Source organism: Rhagoletis zephyria, unplaced genomic scaffold, assembly GCF_001687245.7.
Source record: "Rhagoletis zephyria isolate East Lansing unplaced genomic scaffold, Rhagoletis_zephyria_1.1 Rzeph_scaffold_06339, whole genome shotgun sequence".
Taxonomy (NCBI): Eukaryota; Metazoa; Arthropoda; class Insecta; order Diptera; family Tephritidae; genus Rhagoletis; species Rhagoletis zephyria.
Window position 1 is genome coordinate 12,161 of NW_016163422.1, and position 15,075 is coordinate 27,235.

Here is a 15,075-nt window from a genome sequence, read left to right on the forward strand (position 1 = left end):
AAGCAAGGCAGAGCAATATAGCATACAAAGATCTATGTGTCATGAAAGCGCTTTTAGTGCAGGCGTGTTGGCGCTAATTGCAAGTGAGGAAACACACACACACACACACACGCGTGTGCCAGTAAAATTGAAATAGAACACAAACGTTCAGTGGTGGTGGTATATAGTCTAAATAAAGCCTTTAAGGCAGCGTACAACACTCAGGCAGCTGTCAGTGCGTATGAGTAACATTAGTGCAAGGTAATTGATTGCGAATCGCTCAAAAAACACCAACGAGTTATTAGCCGTAAAAAAGGGTAAAGGCGAGTGAACAGTGGGGACGACTACCTGCAACGTGACACTGCCAGTGGTGGTTGTTTCTCGGTTAGTCGTAGGCGTTTTGTTGCCCACAAAAACCCAAACAAAAATTCAGCGACTAATGAGCGAAAAACTTAAGCCATAATTAAGGTATATGAATAATGGACGCACTGAAGAGCTGCTGTGATGCATGAGTGGGGCTTGGGATTATAAAGCGGCGCAATAAGAATAACCTAAGCAGCAGAAGAACGCAGGTATAGAAAGGCAACGCAAAAGTTAGCGACTAGAAAGTATGCCACAGACTGGAAAATCATCCTAAGAGCAGTAAAGGTCCTAGGTTAAGTAGTAAGCGTTTGGCTGAAATCTGAAAATCAGTCGGATTTCAAAATGCAAATAATAAAATACCCATTTTGAGGACGCAACTGTACTACAAATGCAAATAAAAGCACCACAATAGTTTCGAGCAAAATTCAGTTGCAAAACCATAGCGAATTGTCATTCAGTTGACAGCAAATCAACGCAAAATCAAGAGCGGAACAACTGAACAAAAAAAAAAACAACAGGAAAACGAGAGCGAAAACCGTAAATCACACAGAGCAACCAAAAATCTTAGAAAAGCATAGAAAAGCACGCCGCCCACTTTTATATAGAAAAATATAATTCCAATTTATTTCTTGCTTCCTATGCCACAGCAACATCAAATTTGTATGCAGATTAAACCAAAAAGCAAAACCCATAACGAGAAAACTTTCTTAAAATTCTAAACATCTTTTCGATGCGACATATAGAACAAGCGTCAAGAAAAGACAAGCAGAAAAAAAAAAAACAACAACAAAAGAGACGCCTAGACCAGTGTGACGCTAAATCCGAGCAGCGTAATAATAACACCAAAGGCGACAGTGATTGTTGATTTGCGAAGGCAGTAAAAAAAGTAGTAACCGCAAAAGTCCTGACAACAACAACAACAAAAACAATATCTAGCAGTAGCTGGTAACAATTGCAAATAAATACAATACAAAACGTAAAATCGTTGGTCGACTGACACTTTGTCTGCTAAAGCTTTGCGTTTATTGCTTGTGGAAAATAGAACGAAAAAAGCTGCATAAATAAAAAAAAAAATATTGTGGCGCGTCGTCTTGAAAATGCGCTAATTCCTAATAAAGTCGTCAACTTATAGGAGAAAGCAGACAAAACGTAAAAAATAGAGAGCGAAGTTGAAAGTAGTATTAAGCACGTCAACGTACATACACACGCATTATAAAGAGGAGAGCAGAGCGCTAGCTAGGCGCAGCGTTAAAGCTAAGACAGCTATCCCTGTGATATATGAAAATTGCACTGTAACTAACTGGTATTTAAAACATAGCCGTTATATAAGAAAAGAAGTAATAGCAAATAGTATGACTGCAAGTCTATCAGCAAATAATTAGCAAATAAATAAATAAAGGCATACCGACATACAAACCTACATATGAAGCGCTAAGCCAGTCAAAAAAAAAACTCTTCAGCCTCTATATAAATATATAATTACTACTAGTAGAACAGCTGAAAGTTGTACATAATTAATTTAAATAGAAATAAATAAAAATTATTACAAAGTTAAACTTACTCGAACATAAAGTAACTTAATAGATTGCAAAGAAATTTTTAAGCGCTTAAAAAACATTTTAAAAGTTAGTAAATTGCCTTACAACAACAGATCACTTAAGATTATAGAAATAACACTCGTTTATACTTCGTAATTCTGCGTTTATATTTCGTAACACTTCCTTCACACTTCGTATAGCTCTCTTACTCTTCGTTTACACTTCGTGTAACTTCACAACATTTACTTTGGATTTCGTATAGCTTCGCAACACTTCGTATTAATTTGTTACATTCGTTTTTAATTCGTATGACATCGTAACACTTCGTTTATATATTTGCCAACTCCGTAACTCTTCGTCAATCGTCGTTACAGCTCGTAGTTGCATTCGTTAAACTTCGTAACTTCGTACATTAATTACCATTTCACTTCGGCGCTGCGCAACAACTGTTCGTTTATCATCGAAACGCTTCGACGCAGCACTAGAACACTTCGTTCATCTTCATATCACTTTGGCGCCGCGTAACTCTAGACATTGTTAATTCATTCATACTTTTGCTCAACCCATTACCCTTTATCGGGCATAATCAACAACAAAAACAGCAACCATGGGTGATGAATTGGAGGAGCGCACCTTCAAGGAGAAGATGCTCTTCTATACCACTGCCTTCTTCATTCTACTCGGCACATTCAGCATGTTCGCCTTTCTCTTTCTTGTGCCCTTTGTCATCGAGCCCGCATTCACAACGATATTCATGCAATTCGAAGAGGTGCCAGCGCTTTGCGAAACCTACGATGTGGAAACCTATTTCGGCGCCAAGAATTGCTCGTGGGCGTCTTGTCGTGAGGGTTGCACAAAGGATATTTACACTTGTACGCAAATACGCGTCAACTATCGACTGAATTTGTATAATTACACAGATGAATTCAATTTCACTGAATATCACATCAATTTGGCTTGGGCGGAACGTGAATTGCCGCCAGTGAAGCGTACGGATCGCTATGAGCGCGCTATACGCGATTATGATTACGATGCGGCTACGAGTGATGCCGCCAAAGCGAATCAGTTAGAAGGGGCAATGGGTGCGCCAATTGGCGCTGTGGGGTCAGCGTCTGCATCTGCGTCGGCAGCAGCAGCAGCAACAGCAGCAACAGCATCATCATCGGCGGCGGCGGCGGCAGCATCGAGCAACAACCTGCAGCTGGAAACGATCAGCTTTGATGGTGGTTTAGATGGTGGTGGTGGTGCAATTGGTGATGGCACAAGCGGCTATCTCGTCGATGAGGAGGCCATGGATGATGATTTGGGCCTTGGTGGTATTGGTGGTGTGCTCATCAACGAGGAGCGCCAGCCCTTCGATGAGATATCCGAATTGAATGAGGGTCTCATGGGCAATAATTCGATGTATTTTTATGTTGGCGCGCGCCTATTCCCTAACGTTAAGGGTTGCGGCTATCCGCCCATGCTCAATTGCACCATTTGGTTGAAGCGTTACACGAAGATTGGCATCAAATTTCCATGCTACTATTCAAAAGTGGATCCAAGTTTGGTGATAAGCGATTTGGATTATTGGCAGAACACATTAAATCTGATCTATTCGATGGCCATACCGATACCATCGTTCATTATATCGGTGATATACCTGACATATGCGTACTTCAAAATCTATAATGAGGATGAAGAGACGGCGCCGCTCGATAAGAACGCCGAAGATATGGATATTGATGAGGGTGAAGTGGATGAGAGTGATGGCGCTGCGTTGGCAAATAATGTCGCTGGCAGTCAAATCATCAATATGGACTCGACGACGGGTGAGAGTTGTGTGGATGTGGTGCTGCCGAATGGTGGACCCGGTATGACAACCTCAATATCGCAGGGTGGCTCGGTCACAACGCCTGGACAGTATTTGGCGCAATCGCCGGTCGGTTCACAAATGACACCGAATTCCGATATGAACTCATTCGGTCATCAGCTTAAGGTGCAAATGGCAGACGAAATGTCACGCGACTCACTGGAAAATGGTGTGCTGTCGACTTCGAATTCTGTGCAAGGGTAAGTGAATTTTTTTACCAAAGGTTAAATACAATACATATATAAATATTATAAAAAATTGCATGTACTTACATAAGGGTGGTACGTAAAATATCAGCTGAAAAGTTTTGTGTGGGGCAACTCTATATTTTGTTATACGTACAAAATAAAGAGATCCACGAAAATTTCAAAATTGCATGTGCATACATACATTAGGGTGGTACATAAAATATCAGCATCAAAATTTTGTGTGGGTATCCCTTTATTTTGTTATACGTACAAAATAATACCATCCATGAAATTTTCAAAATCTTAAAGAAATTTTTTGTGTCAGAGTTTGAAAACTTCAAATAAAAAAAAAACCCCAAAAATCCGACAAAATATTGGCTTTAAGTCTCATAAATTTAACATATTGGACAATATTCATATAAATTCAGAAGCTCGCTGAGTTATAGCTGGTCAAGGTCAAAATTTTGTTAATTTGTTTGCTCTTTAAAAAAATAATTTTTTCAAACCCTGGTAGTGACCCCTAAATATTTTTTTAATTTCAAAATTTTCTTGGCTGTATTTATTTTGTACGAAAAACATAAACGAGGGATGTCACATCATGTTGATATTTTAAGGACCACCCTATGTACATACAAATTTAAAACTTGTTTTGGTAAACTTTCTTTCTACTTTCTTTACGCTTTTCCCAGATTTCATAGCCTTAAGAAACAGGTTAGTTTCGCTTTTTATTAACCTACAAATATATGTAGCTCTTGGCGCATTATAAGTAAACTTGTGGAGTAATGCTAGAAATAATAAGTGTACATATTGACCATAACTCTTTGAAATCAAGGAGGGGGAAATATTTTCCTTAAGGGCTAGTTTACTTTTTTTTTAAAGATTGAAGTATTAAGTAAGTTAAGTATCGTTGGTTGGGTACCCCAACCTTTTCCCGTGAGGTACCTTTAGGCATTGTCCGATGATTACCAGGACTACAAAGCAGAGAGTAGAGCGGTCAAACCCTGTGAGAGCTATGGGCAGGTTTGCAAAAATTTTTGGCCAAATTTGGCTGGCGCTATAACACGTGGTGTCCGCAGCCCACATGGTATTTCCCTTCTTGACGGGTTTAGCATTTAATTTGTGTTTGCAGGCGGTTAGAGTTACAGAGCGCCAATTTTTACCTGTATGAGCAAAATTTCCTTCGGATATTTTCCTCCCTCTCCTTTCCAGCTCATCGGCTACGTAGTTGACAGAAATGCCCATGCGCCCAGGAACCCATTCAACAGTCAAGGAGGACTTTGATGCCAGCAGGTTGAGAATCGTTCTGCACTCTAGGGCTACTTTGTACTATATTTCCGTTAGATTGAATAACAGCTTAGCTGTCAGAATGTATGTATAGTCATTCTGGAGGAGCGGAAGTTATGTGCGGCCTCCGTTATGGCATACAGCGAAAACTGAGGTTTATTGCTAGTTCACAAATGTAAATCCCACTACTCACGCTTTCGTTTAGCGCGCAACCATCTGTACTAACTATAATAGCCGTCGACCCTGGATTTAAGTCTGTGACTTCTTCCCATTCACTCCTCTCTGGGATTCTCATGAAGAATCTGTTGCTTAGACAGAGTAACGGAGTGGTATAATCTAGTTATCGTAGATTATCCGGTAGAGATTCAAGAACCTTTGTTGCATCGTATTTAACCTGGCAGCATTACAGCCGGCCAAAGATTTGCTGTAGAGATCCACCGATGCAAGATTTAATACTAGTACGGAAGCCGTTCCACCTTGGCTCTGGACAAAGTCTGGTTCAACGCAGGTGACCACTTAGACGAGGATGGAATGGTTATCAGGTATACTGAGCGTTATTAGCCTTCATGGAGATGTCTTCGATGCTGCGCTCCCAATCAAGTTTCCTGTCTAGAATGGCCTAACGTCTCAAAAAGTACCGTAACAAAATTTTTTATACCGAAGGTTACCTGTGAAGGTTTTTGTGATGTATCTCCATAGCATTTTTTCTAACTTCATATACTAAATCCGCAATATGTAAAACTCCGAAGTCTAGATAAATGCGTCCCTGATTTTATTTTATAGCAGTTAAATTTTTACGATATAACAGCTAATATTGTACAAAAAAATCGCATTGCTTGTTATTACTCGCTGTATGTATTGCCATTTGTCGATGTAAAAGTATCAAATTACTGCAGGGAGATTACGAATACAAATATAGATGGCGCATTTAATCATGCCTAACAGTATTATGTCATTCATGAACTTTTCGAACTATTTCAACTTCTTCATCTTCTTACTTAAATATTGACTTTTTGTCAACTCTGATTTTATCATTTACTCGTTCATCTTGATTCAACACAAAAATAATGCTCCTATAATTTTAGATATACACAATTGATATCTATAAATACATGCATAGTTTGTATGTATGCGCCATTTTTGAAATTTTTATACAAAAGGCGGCTCCTACATATAAATCTACACCAATACACTGGACATTCGTAAAGTATATATTTTATTTATCCTTGATTATTGATTTAGTCATGCAACATAGCTAATCATCTGAAGAGCAGTAATCGCATATATATGTACACTATGTACACTATTTCATCAAGGAGTTATTTTCAATTAGATTAGGTTAGGTTAGGATGGCTTCCTCCCAGCATGGAGACCCACATACACAACTAAATTAACTGACCATTATGTTTTCTTTAAGAGGGTGAGGATGCGAAGAAAAAGGAGGAGTGATGGTTGAACGTCAACGCCTAAGGATTAGGGAACAAACTCACCGTTCCAACATTAAAGCTCCGCAAACGATTAATCTTTGCTCCCGAAAGTTTCTCGAAGGCAAGGAAAAAGTGACAACCAAGATGTCAAACCATAGACTCCGGATGGCTGGGCAGCTGAGCAGCACACGTTGAAGTGATTTCACCGCATCATCCCCCAAACCGCCACTGCAGTAGGAGGTTGAGATGATGTTGGTTCTTTTCGCTTGAATTCGGTTTGAAAAGTTACCTATTAGAGCGCCCAGCAGCAAGGTTTTAAGAACTCTATTGACTGTCGCCGGTTAAAACGTGGGCAGAAGGATCTTGCCACTGTGCGTTCTAAGGTTCTCAGCCAAATTGTGGCAGTGAAAAAGTAGTCCCTGGCCAGTCTTGAATATACCATCAAGAAGCTTAGGGCTTTGATTGCCGCTTGAGTATCACAGTATATCGATTTGAAATAACGGCGCAACTCAAAATTTCATATTTTTCAGTAGAGCCAATTAAAGAATTTTTGTTTCCTAATTTTGCAATAATTTGTCTTGGAACGTTATTATTCCGGATTATTTGCAGTCATTCTCTAGGGAAAATTTGTATGCTTTAAAATTGTGACTTATTTCTAAAAATTTAGTTGGTCTGAAAAAATACGAAATATGTAACAACTCCTAAGCAGTTAAACGAAAAAAACTCCACTGGTATTGCAAAACAACGACAGAAAACGAAAAGTGTCGTTATTTCCCATAAAAAAAAAAATCTGGTTCGCCGCATTAAAACGCTCATCGTAAATTCAAGGGAGTGCACGAAATTTATCGGCTGCGGTTATGGTAGAGCAATTTTTGTTCGCGAAATAGCTCTTTGACAGTGAAGTGCCTACATTTGGTATGTTGTGGTTTCACTAAGCCACTTAACCAATGTACGCCGATAAATTGTAAGCGATGTCGCTCAAATAAAATTCGCTCTTACCGAACCGCAGCCTAAGGGTATGTTCTGCATACACTTGCCATTTCAAGAATGTTTCCACTCGAGCTCGCAAGAGCGAACGAGGTGGGGTAGTGCAACAAAATGCAGGTGGACACATCGCCTTATCCTCAATATCGATATACTATGCATTAACAGACAGCATGGTGAGGTAGCTTTCTACCTAATATAAGATCTTAGCGGGCATGGATGCTTTAACGCCTACCTACACCGGAAACACTAGTCCTACTAGTGGTGTTGAGCCAATGCGCTTTGAAGCAATTTCAAGTCACTTCTGCCTTAGTTACACAGAAAGCGCAGGGAAGAACGAGGCGAGGTAAAAACCAGCTACATCAGATTATCGGGCCCTGGTCAATTAAAAAGTCCGTTTTCCTTAAAAAGCTACGTCATGGTGAAAAGCTACTTAAAGGTTGTATCGGGGGGATTGGCACATAAACAAAAGGGGGATTAGTGGACTAAAATAGGCTTTCGGTACTTCTGCCTCTGAAAAAAGTACTTATTGCTAGATTTTTAAGGACTGGTGCCACTTTGGTATAGTAACTATGACCCTATTAGTTTGTCGATGATGAGCTTTAGTCGCTTCCATACATTTTTTAAAGCTCCTCAATGGGTAATGGTAAATGAGTGTAATAAAGGCAATTAAGCTGTTGGTCCTTCAATCAAACCACACACCAGAAGGCTAGAAAAGTAAAAGAGCTGTTATTATATTATATTATAAAAAAAGCCATTAAGAGAAATTTCCGAGTTGCCATTCAATAATATTAGCAAGTATTCCTTCTTTCGCTCAAACTAGCTTGTGCGGTTGTTAATACATTTCATATAACTGACATGCAGTGGATCGGTCACACAAAATTTACGGGGTTTATTCCTTTAAGTCCTTAATGCGTAAGCGTTACAATTTTTGCTTTCCTTTAATGCTTCCATATTAATCGCTTTAATAAAAATATTTCGTGGCTGCCTTCAGATCTGCCATTCAACGCATAAATAATCATACCGAATCTGGTTAAAAATCTTTTTGCATGCCTGTGCCTCCATACGCAATATCAGCGCACTTCAACAAAGTTTTGCATTTCAAAATACCAACAAAACACAATATTGGGAATTACGTTAAGTGTAATGAGCTTACTAAATTGCTCCGTTTGAATACATTCCTCCAATCCAATTATAAGCGAACAATGCGCATACACCAGATGTAATGTATGTATGCGTGTTTGTATGTACATGTGTATGTATGTAAAATAGCTCCCCTGCAGTCGAATGTCCAGGATATTGACGCATTTGCGTCACTTACACATTTTCAATCCAGCTAATCGTTGCTGGTTATGGACGTGCAGTTTCTATTAGGTAGAAAGCCCAGTATGGAAATAGATAAATACGGAAATAAGGTATGCGAATTTTATGTACTTGTATGTATATAAATAAGTTCCCTGTTGGAAAAGGTATTTGAACTACAAGTTTACTTCCTAAAGATTTATCCACACTACAGTGATCTCGAAGCCTGAATATAAGGTTGAAAGATACTTCCCTAAAAAACGACTCCTCCACCGACCTTCCACCCAGCCCTAAAGCAGTATGCGTCGAAAAAGAAGTATCCAAGAATATTTAGGAGTTAACCTTCGGAGAGATGCCCCATCTCTTACCTATTTCCCGCCTGTGTCGGTACAGTCACTCTGAAGTCTTCTTCATTCTCTGCTCGATATAAGGCTTACATGTCAGCTTCCTACTTTGAATAATGCCAAAGTATTTGACTCTATCAGTAAAATCCAGACGAATGCTTTCGACTGAAGGTAGATTCATGTGATGCACCTTATAGTAGTTCCAAGTTCACAGTTTGCAGACCATTTAATCACCGTAATCTTGGATTAAATCATTCCCATAGGCAATCAGCCAACATTTTCTATTCACGAGCTTCTCTAGGCTCTACACCTCCGCGATAGCCCTGTCACTTATCATGCCTAACGAGCTTACCTAGGGATCTGACAATTTCGCACTGAAGTACATTGTTGCAAGCCACTCGATGTCGATAAATTCACCCTCAGTGGAGTCTTTATGTATTGAAGTTTCCTCAATTGGCTTTACAATTGTGTGCAGCGCCGTCTTCGACCGACCTGTGCATATTGAGCTCCTCATAAATAGGCGGTCGCGATTAATCGTATCTCAAATATGCAAACCAATAACCCTGTCCATATTTTAAAGCACAAATGCAAAAAAGTTCGATTGATCTGAAATCGCTTTGAGAGATGTGAGAGCTTTTTCCGTACTTTGGTAACAATCTCACCCTCACCATTCTCGAAGCCCTGGGGATGTACTCAGGCCAGCCAATGGCATTACACTTCCAGATTATTTTGCAGCTGTCTGTTGTTCCTCTTGTGAAATGCCGCTCATGGGCACGTAAGTTTCCTACGCATATGCTGTAGATTTCTAGGCATTTATTATTTGTGATACTTGGCGATCCAAAGTTAGCGTAGCGATTTCTAGAATACCGGAATTTAAATTAAATTAATTTGATTTTACCTGTGATGATGTGACAATAATAAAAAGTCCAAAATCAAGTTGGTTTGAATATCTTATAAAATTTCTTAGACTTCACTCAATGTTAGTGAATCGCCAGTTACGCTTTCAAATTCCAACATGGTGTTGAAAGGTACCTAATTGTATGTATGTATTATGTCCATACTTACAATCCAACTACTTAAGTATAGTGCTTATCAAAACTATACGACAACCACTTATTAGCAAGTTTTTACGATTTTTTTTTATTATTAACTTTATTTTTTTTTTATAAAAATATACTTCAGTTCACTTCAAAAGCTTCAGAAATAAATATATTTAATCACCGAAACTAATAAATTTTATTTAAAAAAGTTACTTACTTTCTCGGTGTTCCATGAGATGGCTAATGCCTCGAATTTAAAGCTATATTAGATATATAAATTTTTAAATTATTTTCATAGGTGGAAATTCTTTCAAAAATTGTGTCTAAATAAAAGCATACCCCAACACATTTTGTTTTAAATCAATATATCACTGGTATATTCCATTTAGCTTAAACAGAATTCATAGATGGAAATTTGGGAAAAGTGGAAGATATTTTCTTTTGCAAATGTTTATTTAAATTGGATTTGATTTTTTAAACAAACTGCAGTAATAAAGGCTTTTCGTCGTCATCCATATTATAATAATTCATTAAATTTGAATTCGAATTCTAAATATTTTCCAAATAAACCTACTTTCAACTTGCTTCGCTTTACATTTATATTAATTAAATTTAATAAGACTCTTAAAGGGGTGGCACCTCCTTTAAAAAATATTTTCGAAATAAAAAATCCTTAAACATCTTTTGACATCATTTTATGAAAACTTTTTGAATAGGAGAATTTACTTTTAACCAGATGGTAACCCTCTTAAAGTTATTTTCAAAATAAAGCGTTCTTAAAAATCTTTCATTGGCCACCCATATAGCAATACTTCATTTAATATATATAAAAAAATGTAACTTTAAATTTTAAATAGGTGGCAACTCTCTTAATAATATTTTCGTAATAAAGATTTTTAAATATATTTGGTTTGCTCGCCATATTGTGAAATTTCATTGAATTTATATTTTGAAATATAATTTAACTTTTTAAGCAGTTTGGCAACCCTCTTAATTAAATGTATATCGTACACCTATGTATGTAGATCTATAGTGAGCTAACTCAAAAACGAGAGCGGAAAATATAGCTGCTTGTGGATCGTACAGATTCAACGCAATTAATACAGAAACAGGTATAACAATAGTTTTTTAGTTGTTGTATATAATTATGAAGAAAAAAATATTTGCATTAAAAAAAGTCGCCCTAAATTTTTGTTGAGTTGATCGCACTTTAGATTAAGGTCTGCGATATGTTAATCCAGGCCGTAAGCTGAGTTCACTCGCTCACAAATATTCACACTTATAAAATTAGGATTCAACTAACTTGTAAATTAAATAGATTTTAAATTTCTAAACTGGTGGCAATGCTCGTTAAAACTAATTTCGAAATAGATACAGCTTTTTTAAAACCTCTCTCGTTTGATACCCATATTAAAAAATTGTATCATTTTTTTGTTTCAAATTTTTTTAATTTTTTAACAGGTGGCTGCCTTCTTCAACAATATTTTCTAAATAAAGCTTTCTTACGACTTTCTGGTTAAACACCAATATCGAAATAGCAAAGTATTTATTTAACTTGTTAACTAAATTAATTTTGAATTTCCTAACATGTGGCAGCTCTTTAAAAAATTATTTTTGAAAATAAGCTTTCTGAAACTTCGGTCGTTTTATACCCACAACAAAATGTTTCATTTAAATTCTAAAGTTTTTACTTAAATTGATTTTATTTTTTTGAGCAAGTGGCAACCCTCTGAAAAAAATACGCTGGAAATAAATCTCTTGAAGCGCTTTTGTTTGAAAACACATTGTTGTGATATATCATTTTGCTTATTAATTCATTGACTTTAACTTTTTTTACAGGTGGCAACTCCCCTAAAAAACATATTCGAAATAAATACTTTTGGAATGCACTTTCGTTAGACAACCACTTTTTTGTTATATTTAACTTATTAATTAATTGATTNAATACTTCATTTAATATATATAAAAAAATGTAACTTTAAATTTTAAATAGGTGGCAACTCTCTTAATAATATTTTCGTAATAAAGATTTTTAAATATATTTGGTTTGCTCGCCATATTGTGAAATTTCATTGAATTTATATTTTGAAATATAATTTAACTTTTTAAGCAGTTTGGCAACCCTCTTAATTAAATGTATATCGTACACCTATGTATGTAGATCTATAGTGAGCTAACTCAAAAACGAGAGCGGAAAATATAGCTGCTTGTGGATCGTACAGATTCAACGCAATTAATACAGAAACAGGTATAACAATAGTTTTTTAGTTGTTGTATATAATTATGAAGAAAAAAATATTTGCATTAAAAAAAGTCGCCCTAAATTTTTGTTGAGTTGATCGCACTTTAGATTAAGGTTTGCGATATGTTAATCCAGGCCGTAAGCTGAGTTCACTCGCTCACAAATATTCACACTTATAAAATTAGGATTCAACTAACTTGTAAATTAAATAGATTTTAAATTTCTAAACTGGTGGCAATGCTCGTTAAAACTAATTTCGAAATAGATACAGCTTTTTTAAAACCTCTCTCGTTTGATACCCATATTAAAAAATTGTATCATTTTTTTGTTTCAAATTTTTTTAATTTTTTAACAGGTGGCTGCCTTCTTCAACAATATTTTCTAAATAAAGCTTTCTTACGACTTTCTGGTTAAACACCAATATCGAAATAGCAAAGTATTTATTTAACTTGTTAACTAAATTAATTTTGAATTTCCTAACATGTGGCAGCTCTTTAAAAAATTATTTTTGAAAATAAGCTTTCTGAAACTTCGGTCGTTTTATACCCACAACAAAATGTTTCATTTAAATTCTAAAGTTTTTACTTAAATTGATTTTATTTTTTTTGAGCAAGTGGCAACCCTCTGAAAAAAATACGCTGGAAATAAATCTCTTGAAGCGCTTTTGTTTGAAAACACATTGTTGTGATATATCATTTTGCTTATTAATTCATTGACTTTAACTTTTTTTACAGGTGGCAACTCCCCTAAAAAACATATTCGAAATAAATACTTTTGGAATGCACTTTCGTTAGACAACCACTTTTTTGTTATATTTAACTTATTAATTAATTGATTTTAACTTTTGAAAAAGATGGCAACTCTCTTCAGAAACTCTCTATATATTAACACAAGTTATAACCATAACTGAGTGGCATATGTCATGGTATTATATCCAGAATCAATCACTCTCAAACTTTCACATTTTTTTAGTACAATCCCAATAAACATTGGGCTTGGTTAACATGGATTATTAATATTGTTTTCGACTCTCAAAGTCTCGAGTGTCGAATTGAAATTTTATTCAGAGAGTCTTATCTTTTCCTTCGAGAATGAACTGTATTTCACTTTCTCTCTTGTTATTATAGTTTTTATTTTTTTTTTTTCGAACCCATTTCGAGTATATTTTCGATTTACTCTGAACGTTGGAAAACTAAGGTTGGTTAGGAGTTCGGTCCCAGTTCGATGTTCATATTGGATATCGAAGGTCTTTTTCGAACGTATGCCACAACGTTAACTGTAAAATAACAAAACTCATCTAAATCTAATTTCAAACTTTGTACAAGATTTATTAAAATTTCATTTTTTTAAATAATAAAAAACGCGAAATTTTGATGAAACTTTTGTGTTTTTTTTTATTTTTGCTCAATTCTTGAAACTTGAATTTATGGATGTGGGTTTGGTTATATTTACATTGAACTGTATTTTTATTAAAAATATTTTAAATTAAATAATAAAAAAAATAAATAGTCCAAACCTCCCCTTTATGTGGTTGTCCTATAGTTATGGTAAGCACTATGTAGATACAGATACTCGTATTTATTTATGTATGCTCGTGCGCTGCCTCGTGTCAGGCCGCAGCTACTGTTTAACTACCAACTGACCTCAATTGAAATGCATTTTTGGCCCCTATGAAAATTGGCGTTGACACTTTGCACTTGTGTACTCGAGTGCAAATAATGGCTGTCACCATTTCCGTCGCAATCGTTAGTAGTGTTAACATTGTTGCTGTTGCCAATATTTTTTTATTTTTTTGCTCTCTAACAGTTGGTTACAATGTTAAGTGGCTGTACATTGCCTGCAATTTGTTGACCAAATATATATGTATGTATGTATATGTATGTGTGTACATAAATATAAACATACAGTTAATTTTTTTTTTATGCATTTGTATTTGTACATTGTCATATTAGTGTAATGAGCAAAGCAAATGGCCAAGAAATATTCCGCTCTTTGCGCCCCGCCTTATACATAAATGAGATGCATTGAAGTGTGACCTTGCTTCGTGAATTCGAGTAGCATGCTCGATTGTGCACATTTAGTTGTTGTTGGTATAAGTACATACGTATATATGTATGTATGTATATATTTAAAGGTACAAATGCTGAAGTAAACAATATTTGTTTGCACTGATTCTGGCAAAGGCATTTTAATAGGATCCAAGTTCGGTACTTACACTCGAGTGCATATCGTTTTAGTCACCGCAAAGAGAAGTGAGTTTATTGCCATTTCTTTTTCATCTTCACAAAGCGTGGCGCAAATTCTACTGTGGAATTCCATGTAGAAGGGGCTACACGCTGAATTTTGATCTTCAAAAATATCTAAATGAATAAACGGTGCGCTTTAAATATCCTGCGTGGAAATTTACCTGATTTCATATTGCATCGCTCAGGTTTTCAAATTGCATATTTATAGAATCGTCTTATATTCACATACAGATATTTGGTGAGCACAATTAACATATTTTTAAATTGAATACAGTTTAGTATATAG

General features: G+C 36.0%; 1 protein-coding gene across 1 annotated transcript in view; it reads left to right on the forward strand.

The window, feature by feature from the left end:
- Positions 1-654: 654 nt before the first annotated feature.
- Positions 655-15,075, forward strand: part of tipE (temperature-induced paralytic E) — a 21,710-nt gene continuing 7,289 nt past the window's right edge. The window contains exon 1 of the mRNA XM_017628922.1: positions 655-3,932. Coding sequence (XP_017484411.1) covers positions 2,488-3,932 — 1,445 coding nt within the window. The 5' untranslated portion in view covers positions 655-2,487. The remainder of the gene's footprint in view (positions 3,933-15,075) is intronic.